Below are 17291 nucleotides of genomic sequence, written 5' to 3' on the forward strand. Positions count from 1 at the left end.
AATCAAGGGAAGATATAAATAAGAAGCAAAAATGCTTTCCTGAACCAAAAAGCCCAGTACCTGGCCATCTGAAAAGATTTTGTTTGTTGAGACATTGCTGGAATGATAGAACACTTGTACAAACATCAATGATTAAGATTCAGCTAATAAAAAACCCCGAAAAGTCAGAGGTGAACTATTAAACACTACAGTGGGAGCTTTCTTCCCCCAGTGGATTCTGAACTGTTTTTGAAAACCAAGCACTTGGTGGGAACGCAATTTACAAGATGGTAACAAAGTTTCCACACATGAAGAAAGTTTAGAGTTTATTCTGGATCTCCACCTGTGGCGAGAAAAAAAAAAAAAAAAACAGCCCAAAGAGAGCAAAAGAACATCTTTGTGGACAAATTCAGCTCTGGTGGGTGTTCATGCGTACAGGTGGGTGGCCATCCCGTAAGTCAAGGGTGTTGTGATTAGGATCAGAGCCCTTTTTTAATAAAGGCAACAGTGTGGAACAATAGAATTTCGTCATCTGAGTCTTGACATCTGAGTCTTACATATTTTCTTCTTTGCTTCCTTTTTTTTTTTATGGCTCTTTTTGTGTGTGTGGTAAAATTTACACGTAATGAAATGTCCATCTTAAGTAAATATTCCGGGAGGGCCAGCCGATGCACCTGTGTACTTCAAACCCTTGCCAAGACTTCCGACACTGCTCTCCCCTGGGGAAAGCTGCCGTTCTGACTTGGGGTGTGTGTGTGTGTGTGTGTGTGTGTGTGTGTGTGTGTGTGTGTGTGTCCTGTTTTCCCGTTGATGGATACTCGGCTCTTTGCGGTTTTTGTCCAAATGAAGTTGTACGTGTCTTTTTGTGGATACGTTTTCTCTCGAGTCCGTGCCTGTGAAACGTTTTTTCTGGAGTCATTGCGTACGAACGCAATTGCTGAGTGGTACTGCAGGTTAATGTTTAGTTTTACAAGGCACCTGCCAGGCGTGTTTCTGGGATGGCCGTCCCACCTGACACCCTCCACTATTAACATGAGAGCGATGTCCTTGGTGCCATTCGATGTTAGCAATGGCGTCTCATTTGGGTCGCAGTTGGCATTCTCTTGTGACCCGTGACATCGAGCACTTCAGTACTCTCTGGCCGTTTGTGTGTCTTTGTGAACTGAGTGTTCAGATCTTCAAAGAGGATACACATGTATGTATGAGACCCTCCAGCTGTCCGGGGTGTGGGGCCCCACTTCATCTCTTCATCTATATTTCTCCCCAAAATGATGCCATCCTGCTTTGTTTAGTATCCTATCCCCGGTGCCTAGGATGGCCCCTGGCACAGAATAGGAGCTCATTTAAATAAACATTTGCTGAAAGAATCAATGAGTGAACAGATGAACTGACTTTTGGATCTGATATCCAGACACAGTTTCCTTGACTGAATGGCAGTGATTAACCAGGAAACAGAGAGAAAAGGAAATTTTAATGTTCTCCTTGAGCTATAAAGTACTCTTGGCACGAAGGTCTCAGGATACCTTCAGGGGATTTGCTCACCCGAGGGGAACAGATGCTAGAATATCTCACGAATGAATCTCATTTATGAACCGTCTCGTGCTTCTTGGGTTCTGACTGGGGTTGCTTGAAAGATGATCAGAGCCTCTAGCCCCAGAGGGTTTATGGGACTTAAACCAGATTCCACTGTGCCTTCGGCACCTAGCTGTGGGCTCCCTCTGGCACTGAAAATGCCTGTCTCCTACCCGACTGCCCCTTTGCTGGGTTCCATGCCTCCCTGGCGGGGCCCCGCCCACCGATGTATGCTGTGTTTCTGAGCCCCCAAGGGCCAGCAGGGGGCTGGCTCTTGCCCCTTGGTCTCCAAGCCGTTTCCCTGGTCCTAACCCAGCTGGCTCCAGCCTCTCCTGCTGGGGGTAGACACCCGGTAATCATCAGCAGCGTCCGTTGTCACGGAGAACTTGACCATGTATACAATATGTTCACACCCATGATCTCATACAAGGTCCCGAACAGTCTAGCTGTATTCCTCTTTGGTTTTTTTTCTTCCCCTCAAATGAGGTGCCATAAAGAAGTAATTTAATTTGCTCCAGAGTATACAATTGCCCACACGTGGCCCCGAGTTTTCTCTGGGACTTGCTCGAAGAATATCAGTAACCACCATATGGGATCCCCCCTACCCACTGCCCTAGGATCACTTGTTATTTAGGAAATGTCCACCCCAGACTGTACTTACTGGCTCATGTTACCATTTTTATTCATCAGAGTGTAGGATCAGGATCAGATAATCCGTGCCCGTACTGGCTGAATTTATTGCGGCCCAAATAAAGACACTCGGGATTTGAATTTGCCTCCAAGACTCCTAGCTGGCACACTTCTGCTTCTGCGGGGCTTTTTGAAAGATTAGAAAGTTCACACGCTGACCCTTGGGGAAGTAGAAGCAGAGGGTAGTGCTTGTGAAAAGCAGCCTCGGGCGCTGGGACTATAGTCTGAGTCTGCAGGGAGCGAGCTGGGTGTTGCTGTCTCAGCGCTTGACTCTGGGATCGTGATCTCGTGATCGGGCTTCTTCCTGGCTCCGTAGAGAGAGGGGCTCAGTGAGCCCCTTCCTAGCACTTCCCCGGGGGCTGGGTTATCTGGGTTGTTTTCCACGGACATCCATAGCATTTGGTGAGAATAGGCACTTACAGAGACAAAGGCGTTCCCCTAACCATTATCTAAAGGTGCACATGAAAAAAATTTTTTGACATTTATTTGAGAGAGAGAGAGAGAGAGAAAGAGAGCATTTGAGAGGGGGGAGGGGGCAGAGAGAGAGAAAGAGAGAGAGAGAGAGAGAATCCCAAGCAGGCTCTGCCGTGTCAGCACTGAGCCCAGTGAGGGGCTGGAACTCACGAACCGTGAGATCACGATCTGAGCCAAAATCAGTCGGGCGCTTAACTGACTGAGCCACCCAGGCGCCCCTAAAGGTGCACACTTTTATTTATTTATTTTTTTTATTTATTTAAAAAAATATTTTTTAACGTTTATTTATTTTTGAGACAGAGAGAGACAGAGCATGAACGGGGGAGGGTCAGAGAGAGGGAGACACAGAATCTGAAACGGGCTCCAGGCTCTGAGCTGTCAGCACAGAGCCCGATGCGGGGCTCGAACTCACGGACTGCGAGATCATGACCTGAGCCGAAGTCGGCCGCTCAACCGACTGAGCCACCCAGGCGCCCCAAGGTGCGCACTTTTAAATGTCATGGAACCAGAACTTTTACAGTGTGTCAGTAACTGTTTTATTCAAATGACGCTTTCAGCGGGTCATGGGGTGTATCCTAAAGGCAGCGTCTTTCTCTAAATTAGTGGAATTAATAAGTGTCTAAGTTTCGGTTAGGGATGACCGTTCACGTCATCGGTTATTTTATTTTTTAGTTTATGTATATGTAGTGTATTATTTTACTAACACACTACTGGGCTTGGTCTTACGTTGTAGGAGAGCCAGCAGAAGTCCACCAACGTCGTCTATCAGGCCCACCACGTGAGCCGGAACAAGAGAGGCCAGGTGGTTGGGACACGGGGCGGATTCCGAGGATGCACCGTGTGGCTGACGGGTATGTTGTGTTGATAGATACGTATGCATTTTGTTCGTTGAACACTGGTGCGTGACACACAATTTTAAGGAACTTAGTGTAATATATTACACATATCACCTGTCTGTTTTAACACGGGAATGCGGCCGGGAACAGTGTGAAAAGCCTGGGCCTTAGCCCTCCCTCTGCCATCAGGGGGAAGAAGGTCTCCATTAAGGCACTGAGCTGCTTCTTGGTTCATGTCCTCTCTGGCAGGAAAGAAAGGGACAGGTCGATGATGGCATTGCTTTCAGCTAGCTCTAAAGGATCTTTGTGCCCAAACACATTTACTGGCAGATTCCTTATTTGACAGCAAGCATTTGGCTGTCTGAAGTTTTGGATGTTTACAGATGTTCTTTATTGTTTTCTGATGTTTTAACATTGTGGGGAATATTTCGCTTCAAAAAAAAAGTAACGTTCTGCATAAGAAGGAAAACCAGGGAACCTTCATTAGGCTGACGATTGCCCCTTGCAAATAGAAATAATTCCGTCCCGCGGAGGTGACCAAACGAATCTCCCTTTTCCTGTGTTTTTTGAAAAACATTTTTTTAACTTTTATTTATTATTGAGAGACAGAGAGACACAGAGCATGAATTGGGGAGAGGCAGAGACACAGAATCCGAAGCAGGCTGCAGGCTCTGAGCTGTCAGCACAGAGCCCGACGCGGGGCTCGAACTCACGGACCGCGAGATCATGACCTGAGCCGAAGTCGGACGCTTAACCGACTGCGCCACCCAGGCGCCCCTCTTTTTTTTTTTTTTAAGCTTATTTTTTTTTAGTAATCTCTATACCCAACGTGGGGCTTGAACTCACGACCCTGAGATCAAGAGTCACATGTCCCTCTGCCTGAGCCAGCCAGGCACCCCTCTTTCCAAGTCTTTATTCCTCTCTTTCACCCCTGCTTTTCTCTTACTTTTTTTTTTGTCCCTTCTCTCCTTCCCCCTGCCATCCTCTCTGTGTTAAGCCCTTGTCCTTCTTTTCTGCCCCTGTAACCTTTTCCTCTCCCACACCCGGCTGGCTGCCCGACGGTGGCTTGGTGCTATGCTGCATTTTCGGATTTAGAGACCTTTAGGACAACCGGATTTTTGGAGTGCTACATTTCCAGGGCAGTTGAGGTTGTGAGCTCTTAAGTAATTTGGGGCAGTCAACTTTGTCTTTCTCCTCACGACTTCCCTCATAGAGAAACTATAAAGTGTGGTGTCTCTGTCATTGTGCCTCGAAACCGGGGGAAGAGGCACATGGCAACTCAGTTCTCGCGGGAAGACTCCAGGCACCTGACCGTGCATCGGTCTCCTGGCTCAGGACTGTCTTCCTGTGTCGAGAGTCGTTTTGGAAAACATCTTGAAGCCAGAGGGGTCTGTTGTCCAAAATGGTTATCAGCCTCCGCGGGAGAGGTGGGCCTCCCGGTCTCCGTGGCTGGCTGTCCCCTCCACCCCAGGTGATTCCTGTCAGGAGGGGCCGCGAGATATTCTGATTCTTTTTTTTTTTTTTTTTTTTTCTCAAGAGAAGCCAGGATCTGGATTTGCACGCACAGTGTTCTGATCTTGCAAATACCCTTCAGGCAAAATAGGAAACACCAAGAACCATGTGTAACCCCCCCTACCCCGGGCCCCCCGATTTAGGAACCCCACTTGCTGTGAAATGCTATAATTCTAACACGGAACAGCCGGCTATTTCAACACAGAAGTGCAAATACTTGACTCCTAGTACATTGTGCTTTTTTCCTCGATTTTTGTGGTATTGATTTGAGATCAACTGGTTGAAATGAACAGGTCTCTCCGGGGCTGGAAAAACGACAATAAGTTTTGCTCTGGAAGAGTACCTTGTGTCCCACGGCATCCCGTGCTACTCCCTCGATGGGGACAATGTCCGTCACGGCCTGAACAAAAACCTCGGATTCTCTCCCGGGGACAGAGAGGAGAACATCCGCCGAATCGCCGAGGTGGCCAAGCTGTTTGCTGACGCTGGTCTGGTCTGTATTACCAGCTTCATTTCTCCGTTCACGAAGGTAAGATGATGTGGCCCTTCCCCCACCCCGCCGCCCCGTCCCATCTCCCCAGCTCCCCCACTTCCCCCCCCCCCCAATGCCAGTGCTTCTGAACCTCCAGAGAGAGGAGTCAGGTGGAGGGGAGGGCGCCAGCGAATGTTGTCTTTTCAATTTCCCCCACTCTTTCTTCTCTTGCTCCCCCATTTCCTGTTTCATATTGGTTATGTAAAGAGAGTTCCTTCATTTCCAGATGCCGGGCCACCGGCTGACATAAAACCCTTCCGCACTCAGCACCGTGAGGGACATCTGGCCGCAGTTGAAAGGAAGAAAAAGTTAAACAAAAAAAGTCAAAGCCTCTCTAATCTCATTTCTCCAAAAAGTCCGAATGCTTATGGTTTGCTGAAGAAAACGGGCAGTTCAGTGGGGGCCTGGGTGGCTCAGTCCGTTAAGCGCCCGACTTCGGTTCAGGTCACGATCATGCGGTCTGTGGGTCGGGGCCCTGCATCGGGCTCTGTGCTGACAGCTCGGAGCCTGCTTGGGATCCTCTGTCTCCCTCTCTCTCTCTGCCCCTCCTCCCCTTGTGCTACCTCTGTCTCTCTCAAAATAAATAAACAAACTTTAAAAAGAAAAAAAACTAAAAAAAAACCCCAACAACTATCAAGTCCCAGAGCCCACACCGTTTTGGGAGGGAGCTTTCTGTGGCCAAAGCTCTGCTTACCCTCTCCAATGTGTTTTCTCCAGGACCGTGAGAATGCCCGCAAGATCCACGAATCGGCAGGACTGCCGTTCTTTGAAATATTTGTTGATGCGCCTCTAAACATCTGCGAAAGTAGAGATGTCAAAGGTCTCTACAAGCGGGCCCGAGCCGGGGAGATCAAAGGTAGGGGAGCCAGCGCTGTGGCCCGTGCGTAAGTTACTTCTGCCGCTGAGCCTTGGCAGTCTGTCCCCACAAACTCGTCTGAGGTTTCAAAACCCGTTTTCCAAAATCGCATGTAGCGCACCCAACTTTTTGTCAAACCACAGTATGTTAAAAAATTGTTTTTTTAATGTTATTTTTGAGAGAGAGGGAGAGACAGAGCGTGAGCGGGGGAGGGGCAGAAAGCGAGGGAGACACAGAATCCGAAGCGGGCTCCAGGCCCCGAGCTGTCGGCACAGAGCCCGATGCGGGGCTTGAACCCGTGACCCGTGAGATCGTGACCTGAGCCGAAGTCGGACACTTAACCGACTCAGCCACCCAGGCGCCCCCAAAGCACAATATATTCACGATGTCCCCGGGCTAATTAAAAGGTGGGCTTGTATTTTCCAAGAACTATCACCTCGGTCGTGAGTAGTAAAGTTCACGGAACTGAAATGGGTTTGTGCACATGAGTGTGTGTCTAGAGGGGATGGTTTTAGACTTTTCTCTTCTGCTCGTCTTCCTTTTAGATTCTACTCAGCTCCAGAGGGCTTGGACCTCCCCAAATTTTGTTGATAATTTGGGGCTTTCTATGTGGAAAATACAGCTGTGTGTGTGTGTGTGTGTGTGTGTGTGTGTGTGTGTGTATACATATTTTATCTCTGGCTAGAGGTCAAGGGTGGCCGATGACCTTTTCTGTCATAATCTAAATCCTCAGCTTAACGCATGACTCCGACCCGTGTTCTGTCTTGTTGTTTAAAAAGACTGTTCTGTTGGTGCTGATGTGATCTTCACCCTTGTGGCCGGCAGGGTTCACAGGTATCGATTCTGATTACGAGAAACCCGAAACTCCCGAGCTTGTGCTCAAAACCAACTTGTCTCCAGTGAGTGACTGTGTCCAGCAGGTGGTGGAGCTCCTGCAGGAGCAGGTGGGTGGCCCGGCCGTCCTTTCTTCTTCCTCTTTTTTTCTGAAGTTGAACCAAATCACAGAAGATCACTTACTTCCCAAGGCCTCCTTCTTAATGTTTTCATTTCAAATTGTTACCAATTCCGCTTCGTTGCAGAACATCGTACCCCACACTATAATGAAAGGCATCCACGAACTCTTTGTGCCAGAGAACAAACTCGACCAAGTCCGAGCTGAGGCTGAAGCTCTCCCTTCGTTAGCAATTACCAAGGTAAGACAGACAGTGCAGACTGACCGCAGCAGAACCAGGCGTAATGGCGGTCGTTAGAGTCCATTTACAATCACTCTTAATAATGAGGACGGAATGGGGGCGCCTGGGTGGCTCAGTCGGTTAAGCACCCGACTTTGGCCCAGGTCATGATCTCGTGGTTCGTGAGTTCGAGCCCCGCGTCCGTCTCTGTGCTGACAGCTGGGAGCCTGGAGCCCGCTTTGGATTCTGTGTCTCCCTCTCTCTCTCTGCTCTTCCCTGGTTGATGCTCTGTCTCTGTCTATCTCTCTCTCAGAAAGTAAATATTTAAAAAAAAAATAGGGGCACCCAGGTGGCTCAGTCGGTTAAGCGTCCAACTTTGACTCAGGTCATGATCTCATGGTTTGTGGGTTCAAGCCCCACATCGGGCTCAGTGCTGACAGCTGGGAGCCTGGAGCCCGCTTCGGATTCTGTGTCTCCCTCGCTTTCTCCCCCTTCCCCACTCATGCTCTGTTTCTCTCTCTTCTCTCTCTCTCTCAAAAATAAACATTAAAAAATGTTTTAAATAATAAGGAAGGTATGGGTGAGGGAGGTACAATGTCCATAAAGAAAAACACTTCATTTTTTTTTTTTAAACCTCTTCTTCAAGAGATTAAAAAAAAAAAAATTCCCATGAAGAGCTTCCCCAGGGCCCTGGTCGATGCCACAGACAGGGAACGTAGCTTCTGTTATGCACAGGGCAGCGTGACATGAGTGTTGTTGTATCTACAGTTCTGCAAAAGTGCAGGCATCGGGCAGTATTGATGGGTTGGCAACTGCTGAGAAAATAGTTTTTTCAGAATGCCAGTGTTTTTTGGGGCAGTCGAGAAGGAATTTGGAGAAAACCAGTCACCCCGTGATCTAAAGTGACGGGAATCTTTTTCTACTCTGCAAATCCTACTTTTTCCTACCGAGGCAGAGTCCAGCCTCAGTGGAGGGTGTAGACTGCTTTGGTCACAACGAATTTACTGCCCGGCACAGGGAAATACAACCTCGGCAAACTGCACTACACGCGTCTGCCTTCCTATGGGTCGGTACCAGTCGGTCCATAGCAGGCGATCACATCTTCATTGGTACCTTTTTGTTATCCTTGAAAACCCCGGACAGTTTTGAAAGAGGCACATAAGTTGGGAACCTGTTTCAGCTCACTTGTTCTCTATGAAGTCGTTAAAAATTTATAAGCAGAACCCCCTGACCCCACAAAATAAATTCTGAGTCCTCCAGCGCTCCAGAAAAATGTTGTTATGTATTGCTGTACGTAATTATAATTGCGGTGTGGGATGATAGTTTCAGTAACAACATGGGCCGCAGGGTACAGCAGAGCTTCAAATAACCTAATAATTAATTTTTTTGGCCCTAGGGTCGGCAGGAAAGCGCATCAGAGCAATGACACATGATTAGGGCTTTAAAGGATGAGTAAGATTTCTCCATGAGCCCAAGGGGCCGGGGCTTGCAGGGCTCTCGGTATCACGCTAAGAATTTTGGACTTGTAGAGTCGATGATTTGGCAGTTTCAGTCGACTAACTAGGACATGTGGTGAAAGCGTGTGGCCATACCAGAATTTTCTGTAGGAAAAAAGGAAAAGAGAATGAACAGCGAATGTTCACACGGTTGCACACCCTCGGGGAATCTGCAGCCTGAGGCGGTCAAAGAGGTCGCCTCCATTTCAAATCTTTTCCCTACACTCCGGTAGGAAAGTTTTAGACGCAAACTGAATCTGACCCCTGGATCGTGGGTCAGCATAAAAGTGGGAAGACTGACAGCTGAGTAAGAAAGGGCTTGCCCCGGGGCCAGATGGCTGAGAAACGAGCTTCTGGAAATGTTCACCTGTTTCTTGTGTTTTGCAGCTGGATCTGCAGTGGGTCCAAGTTCTGAGCGAAGGCTGGGCCACTCCCCTCAAAGGGTTCATGCGAGAGAAGGAATACCTACAGGCTATTCACTTTGACACCCTGCTGGATGGTACGGGCTCTCCCTGTTTATTTCTCACTCTTCGTTATTATAGAAAAAAAATCTTTCTCGGAAGTCTTCACAGGACCAAGGAACGTTCATTCTTAGTGTTAATTCTTGGGTCGCACATCTTAACCGTGGAGAAACATTTAGATCATGTATGGTGGGTCTGATTCTATCATGCGTAAATTCCATTTTTATGACTTTTTTCATGATCCTTGGGGGATTAGTGATTATTTGAATCTAAGGGACTGAAAAAGGAAGGTTTTACTTGCACGCAAAGCCGAGAGAAGGTGAAGTGTTTCACCGCACTTGTGCTGGTGTTTAGAATCGAGTCGGGAGCACCGTTGCCCGCCGCTGGGACCCCCCTGGGGCAGCCAGGGAGAAGCTAGCACGGGGTCCTGATGTGCAGGGTGCCCCTCAGCCCCCGGACTGCTGGGTCACATGTTATCGCCGCAGTTGCATTCCTCAGTGGATGAAAGTGTCGCTGCTCGTGCGCTTCCACGAGATCAACGCGGTGGCTTCCTCCTAACCCTCACAGGGAGCATTAAGTCCGCCTTCTGGGCACAGGCTGAATGACTTTAGAGAACTGACTGGTCCAGGTCGGAAGCACGTGTTATTCAGAAAACTTCCTGCCCCTTCCGTGATCATTTCCTTCCCAGAACTGCCTGTACTTGTCAAATGGAACTTGTCTGTTTCAAGACTCTCCGCCCCCCCCACCCCCCACCAGGAATGGCTGCTAAGTGGGAGGGGCTGGGAAAGCCCCCCCGGGATTTGTAACACTAAGCAGGGCTCCCAGACCTTTTCGGAAGAAACATCAAATCAGACGTTCTTTCTTGACAAACGATGCTGACGTTCTGAGCGTGTGACTCTGCTTAGGGAAGGGGGCAGGAAGGCAGAATCAGAACTCCGAGAAGGCTCTGGTCAAAGTAGACCCTCCCCTCTTATTCCCCTGTTGGGCCTGAGAAAGTCCCATCGCCCGAGACCTTCATTCCTCAGATACGATAACATTCCCAAATACGATTGCGCTCCTTGTAGCCTGCCTTTACAACAACAATAGTAACCACGTGCGTCTGTAGGCTTTCCCCATCTCCAGGGCATACTCTCGGGCCTTATTTAACTTGATCTTCATCAAAGTCTTAGAAGACGGGCAACGATGCTCACCCCCTTGGCAGACGAGGAAGCAGATCTCGGGCAAAGTGCTTTGCTCGAGTTCATGCCCCTCGTCCAGGACCAGAGACCAGAACCTCCCGACTTCTGGCCCAGAGCGATTTCATACCGGGCTGTCCTCCTGGCGTCCTTTCCGATAGAAGTTAGAAGGCCAGGACGTCTGACGTTTACCTCGATGTCTTAATTGCGACACGTGCCGAACACAGGCGTTGTCAAGTAAACGTCATGGGGCCCAGCGGACAAGAAGAGGTTGACCACAAGCACCCCGACCACAGTTGTGGCTCAGAGACTGGCAAACCGCAGTCTAAGTGAGGGCTTAATTCCAGACACAGTGCTGTCACCTTTTGACAGGTACTTGTTCCGGAAAGAAAAATACAAGGGCAGTGGGCGCAGGTGCAGAAGTCAGCGTTGGTGGAAATTCGGGGTCCTTCACCCCGGGGTCTAGGACTTCGTCGTGGGGGGCACAGAAACCATCCTAGGATAGGCGCCAACCATTTGTGGTTTAAGGGGGGCGGAAGGGGCATTTTCCTGGGTTGAGAGTTCCTAGCTTTTGGTAGATTCTTAAAGGAGTCCATGGTCCAACAAGATGAACAGCTTAATGCTGTAATAATCCATCTGGAGAATTTAGGCAAATCTCGCTCCCCCCTTCACACACCATTTCCATGTCAGTTTATGGTGTTCTTCAATTGGTGAAACACCTTGATTTTCTCCTTGTTTGGTCCTCACCACCATGAGGTAGATGAAGCCCTTATTGCGGCCCTCCCTGCTCATGCCGTCACGTGTCTCCCCCCAAAGCCCACCAGTGTGGAGACATGAGTGAGGTCACTTTGCCATCGATACTGGAGTTCCCGATTCCTACCTGCTGCCACAGAAACCCCAGTTCTTCCCCCAAACCCACAAGCAAGCATCTGTGGGAGTTCTCCAGGGTGTGTTTCGTGTGCTCCCGAGTCAGGCCACAGCCACGTGGATCCGTGTGGTTGTCGCACCCACAGAGGCACGGGTCCCACCAGCTCACTCCAGCCACTAAAGCCTCTGTGCCCACAGGGCCCAGACTCTCTCGAGTGGGAAGGAAAATGTTCCCTTCCTCCGGGCTGACCTCAGTCAAGGACTCTCCAGTGCACTGCTTGACTCCCAGGGTGTTAAAAAGTTGGGTGAAACCTCTTGGGATGAGTACACATGCCTTTACGGTCCTCTGGTCGCCAGTCAGCAGGAGTCCGGATCACATGCTATGCTGCTTCTTGACCCTTACCCCTTCCCACCTGTAGGGCCTGTTTCTGGGACTCTTTGCAAGACTCCTTCCGCCCCCCCCCCCACCCCGTGGGGATTTTCTGCTGGCTCTACCGTCTACCCCAGAGTCAACCACAGTCCCACTGGACACGGGTCTGCAACCCCAATTGTAGTTACGATTCAAAAGTGCCCCCCACCCGAGAAGCCTCCTCGACTCCTATGTAAACTGATTAATAAAAACAGACGCCAGGGAAATAGAGGCGGGACATCACAGTGGGAGGAGTGCGAGCTTTGGATCCACACTGCGTTCATAGGCTAGTGATTTGCTAGGAACCTGGGGCAAATTAGTTACCTCTTTGGCCCCAGCTCCCTCAAGTGTGGATGCTAATAACCGTACCTACCACGTTGGAATGCTGAAAGTTTAAGGAACGACCGGTCCACGAGTAAATGTTCCATATATGAACAGACCCCCACTGCATACAATGAAAAGACCCTGAAATCTTGAAGAGACTCTGCGGCCATAGTTACATCAGTTTGGAAGCAGCACAGATAAGGAGTTCATCGGTTAGCCGGTAAATATTTACGGAGTGTCCTCCTGTGCCAAGTTTAGGTTTGTTCTAGCTGCTGGAGGTAGAGTGGTAGTGAAGACAGATGTGAGCTTGCGAGGACAGATATACAGCCCAGTTTCCGAACCCTAGAACAGTGGGTTCTTCCCTCCCCACCCCCCCCCCCGCCCCATATCAGTGGTTGCCAAGCCTGTTCTTCTTTAAGCCAAATAATGTGTTAATTTCAGTGAAATCTGAGGCAGTCTATGCAACAGAATGGGTGGGCTTGGCCTCCCTCCCCGTTGGACGGCAGCCCGGAGGGGGTCGGGAGGAAACGGCTTGCAACCCTGTTCTGTGCCACATCCGTGACGGTCTCATGGGAGGGGTTGGCCTCTGACGGCTTTTGGACTGTGTAGACACAGTTAAATTCCAAACAGTGATGGATGTGTATATCAGAAGGTCGAACACGATATCATTCATAGGGACATCGTTTTAATCAGTCCACGAAAGTCTGAGTGACCACCACTGACCATTTGAAATTTCTGTGGCCACAGACACGTAGTCTCCAACTTCGGCCATCAAACAACTGTACATTTCTTGATCACTTACAATCTGCAGGCAGTATTTTCTTTTTATTCGGACCATGTCTCCCAAAAGTATTTTAAAAAAATTTTTTTAATGTTTATTTTATTTTTGAGAGAGAGACAGAGTGTGAGCAGGGGAGGGGCAGAGAGAGGGAAACACAGAATCTGAATTAGGCTCCAGGCTCTGTGCTGATAGCACAGAGCCCAACATGGGGCTTGAACTCATGAACCATGAGATCGTGACCTGAGCCGAAGTCGAACGTTCAACTGACTCAGCCATCCAGGTGCCCCTATTTTGTTCATTTTAATTTTCTCGAAGGTTCACATTTCTCCTTAAATTAAAAAGCAAAACAAAACAAACAGAAACCTCAGCCTACTCAGTCCAAAAGCAAAAAAAAAAAAAAAAATTTTTTTTAAGTGTTTGTGATGATTGCATAACATGAGTTACTCCTTATATGACTCAAGGATATACTTTCATGTCCATTGATTACACCACTTTATTTTTCACTAGATACAGAGTTTTGAGGTTGTTACAGATCCTCAGGGCATAAATGTCTCATCTGAATTTTTTTAAATGGCACCTCAAGCTTGTCAAGTTCTTTTGACTGGTGGCATTCGAGGAGGGTCACAACATGGCGGCCTTGTGAGTCTTGACCGTTTGATGACGTCTTATGTAGCCCTGACTTGCCAAGACAGGGCTTGAGGGCTTTCCATATATCCCCCCAGCATTTATTTAGCACCTAATGTGTTCTGACCCTGGTGTTTAACACAGGATATCACATTCAATCCGGGTAACACCACTGTGAAGGTATTTTGCTCCTATGAGGAAATAAGTATTGGAAAGATTAAATAACGCAAAGCCCGGATTCAAATCCAAGTTCTCTTGGTTCTAGTTTTTGTACTTGTTCTACTAGGCATACTTGTGTGTGCTTTAAATATCTGGGATTCCAGGACATTCTAGAACAGTTTGCTACTACGCCTACCAATACCTGGTTTGGAGCCATTTGGTAGTAGTTATACAACATCACATATTTGTAAGAGACAACTTTTTGGTGAAGTAGGAGGTGCCTCTGACATATGCTGTAATTATTGTAAAACAGATAATCATCTAAGTGGGTTATGCACTGAACGACATTTCAGTACAAATTCTGTCACCAGCTTTTTGCGGTCATATACTCTTTAGAGCAGAAGCAAAAGGCTCAGTACGTTTATCTGTTGTATGTGTGACGTTGTGTATTAGGAATTTGTTCTTTGACATTGTTGCTTTAAGATTATCTTGGTGGAGAGCTGAAAACATGTTTCTTAATTGTGTTTGTATTTCTCTAGGCATGGTCCTTCCTGGTATGTACTTTAACTTTCCAAGTAGTTCAATTATTATAATTAGATATTTATATTAATTATAAATGGTTAAGAACATAATTTAAAAAAAAAATCCAAATGAACCAGTTGGAATTGCTAACAGTTCATGATCCAGCCAGTTATAAGAGAGTAATGCTGCATTCTTCTGTTGATTGGAGTCCAAATAACAGGAAATTTCTGGATCAGATGCAGCTGTTGTCTACAATGTCGTATTTGGCTGACAAAAGTAAACTTGTTTCTAAATTATTGTTGCACATTTTGTCCCTGGGATTTAAAGAATTTATAATCCTTCCTGCTAATTACTTCTGAGTGCTGTTCCTCAGTTAGTTTTGCAAATCCAGAATGCTTTCTCTACTGCATTTGTAAAACATTTTTCATCGATGAAAGATAAATCAATTTTAGATGCAATTTAAATGGACGCACCTGGTTGGATTGTGGATAATTGTACTTCATTTGTTTGTGATGTGTGATTATGCATGAATTTAATTTCAAGCTTTGATGATTGATAGTTGTAGAACTGGGAATGAACACACAGCTTTGTTGCGACTGTAAAGTTCTGCACTCTACCAGAATGAAAAGGTAAAATTCTGAAGATACCATTTACCTTGGGCATTGTTTTCATCACCGTTGTTTTCCTCATTGTTATTTAAAAAGCCCAGCTAAGCAATAAAAAGCGATTTCGTTTTTGCGTAGAAACAGCCCTTGTTTCACGAAACACGGAGTTACGTGTTGGACTAGCCATGGACTCCGAACCCAGCAGTCGTTTCCAAAGCGAGATGGATCCCCGTAAGATCAGTGCTCGCTTCGGCCGCACGTACGCTAAAATCAGATCACTGTAAGATCAGTCTCGGCAGACGAGCGGCACACGATGGAAAAGGCGGACAGCCCGAGTCAACGTGTGAAACCGTGGAGGGTGCTTCAGCACAGAGTGCCCTTGTGGGATAAGTTCCTGCGGTAGAACAGTTGGTAACGCTCGTAGAGAAAGCACAGTAAATCTGCTTATACTGATTGTTGCTGCAGGCGGATGAGTTTGGGCGGCCTCAGTTCTCAGCAGACCTCTTTCCCTAACTCCCTGAAGATTAGCTCTCTTATCTTGACCACCTGCCAGGAAGGGCCGTTTCCCCAGGTCAAGGCCAACGTGAACGTGGCTGAGAGACTACCTTGGGCAGGAACCTAGTGGACCGAAGGAGGTGACTGCCACAGGAAAGTGCTGGAGCCCTTGGATTTCAACCCAGAATAACTGCCCGAAGCCAGCACTGCAAGGGTGTGGTGGGCAGACCTAGGCTCTCTCGGGCTTCCCGCCCGCTTTTGGCTTTGCATTTGGTTTTCCTTCATTTTGGTCAAGTCGCCGTAAGCAGTGTGGTCAGTAATCCACAGAACACATGCTATCTAGTTAGATCATCGACAGCCTTGAAGGGGGTTCCTGTTAGCCTCTCTCCCCTTTCCTCAGCTCGACCGAGCGGTAGGATTAATCATCTTCCATCATCACCCTCCACTGGCGAAGTGCTAGACGGCAGGGCCACTCTCGGCAACCCAGCGATGTACGTAGTATTTGTCGGCCCATCTCTCAAGTGGGGAACCAGCACAGGGAAGATGAGTGGCACAGGCAGTCAGTGGGAGAACGCCTGAACTTCGAAACAAAGGAGTTATTTGAACGACAAAACCCCTGACTTTCTGTGCAGGCGTCCAATTTGTGGTTTACCAGGGCTCCCAGGGCGGGTCACAGGGTTTTGAAGGTTAGGTTTAAAAGACTTCATGAATCGAGGGGGTATTTCCTCAGGCCCATAAATAACTGCATTTGTTTCCTATGGAGTTGAATGTTTTCCTTATTCACATGCTCTTGTTCCCTTCTGAGTCTTGAACTTGGGAAGCCCTCCTAAAGCTTCCTAAAATTCTTCACTGTTGTACACTCAACGGCGTGCCCCCTTTTCTTGCCTGTAAGTACAGCAGACGTAGTTGGTGGATGTTTGGCGTCACCATAGAAGTGGGGAGACAGCTGGTTGTTTCTTTTTTTTTTTAATGTTTATTAATTTTTGAGAGACAGAGGGAGAGAGAGACAGAGAGCACAAGCGGGGTAGGGACAGAGAGAGGGGGAGACACAGAATCTAAGGCAGGTTCCAGGCTCCAAGCTGTCAGCACAGAGCCCGACGTGGGGCTCGAACCCACAAACTGTGAGATCATGACCTGAGCCGAAGTCAGATGCTTAACCGGCTGAGCCACCCAGGTTCCCCTGGGTCGTTTCTTTTATATTACCTGGCCTCATTAAGAAATGAGATGTTTCCGGGAAGCCGGATTGTAATCTTTGAAGCCCCAAACTAAAAAACGACTACATCTTTTAACCATTTTGTCTAGAAATATTTAAAAATGTACTGCTAAAAAACCCCAAATGATTTCATATTCACTTTAAAATATGTGTTAAACGCAAGGCAACTTTAAAAGTGACTTCATCAGGGGCTCCTGGGTGGCTCAGGTCATGATCTCACGATTCGTGAGTTCAAGCCCCGCATCTGGCTCTGTGCCGACAGCTGGGAGCCTGGAGCCCGCTTTGGATTCTGTGTCTCCCTCTCTCTCTGCCCCAACCCTGCTCACACTCTGTCTCTCTGTCTCTCAAAAAATGAATAAATGTTAAAAAAAAAAAAATTTTTTTTTAATAAAAAAAAAAGTGACTTCACTGCCACTATTGACCTGAGTGGTAACATAATGGTGCCCTGAGGGGTTACTGGCCCCACACAGAAGGAACCCCTGTGACTCTCCTTTTGGTTTCTTTATTAGTCAGGGTTCTCCAGAGAAACAGGAGACG

At 47.8% G+C, this 17291-nt stretch overlaps 1 protein-coding gene across 3 annotated transcripts in view; it reads left to right on the forward strand.

Moving 5' to 3' along the window:
- PAPSS2 (3'-phosphoadenosine 5'-phosphosulfate synthase 2) overlaps positions 1-17291 on the forward strand; it is a 71866-nt gene that overhangs the window by 37442 nt on the left and 17133 nt on the right. For 2 of the 3 annotated variants that reach the window (XM_023240330.2, XM_023240329.2), the window contains 7 exons: positions 3449-3566; positions 5357-5592; positions 6313-6451; positions 7277-7395; positions 7531-7644; positions 9507-9618; positions 14459-14473. In XM_023240330.2, the coding sequence (XP_023096098.2) occupies positions 3449-3566; positions 5357-5592; positions 6313-6451; positions 7277-7395; positions 7531-7644; positions 9507-9618; positions 14459-14473 (853 nt within the window). The remainder of the gene's footprint in view (positions 1-3448; positions 3567-5356; positions 5593-6312; positions 6452-7276; positions 7396-7530; positions 7645-9506; positions 9619-14458; positions 14474-17291) is intronic. The other variant, XM_023240331.2, reaches the window with a different exon arrangement.

This window comes from Felis catus, chromosome D2 (genome assembly GCF_018350175.1).
Source record: "Felis catus isolate Fca126 chromosome D2, F.catus_Fca126_mat1.0, whole genome shotgun sequence".
Taxonomy (NCBI): domain Eukaryota; kingdom Metazoa; phylum Chordata; class Mammalia; order Carnivora; family Felidae; genus Felis; species Felis catus.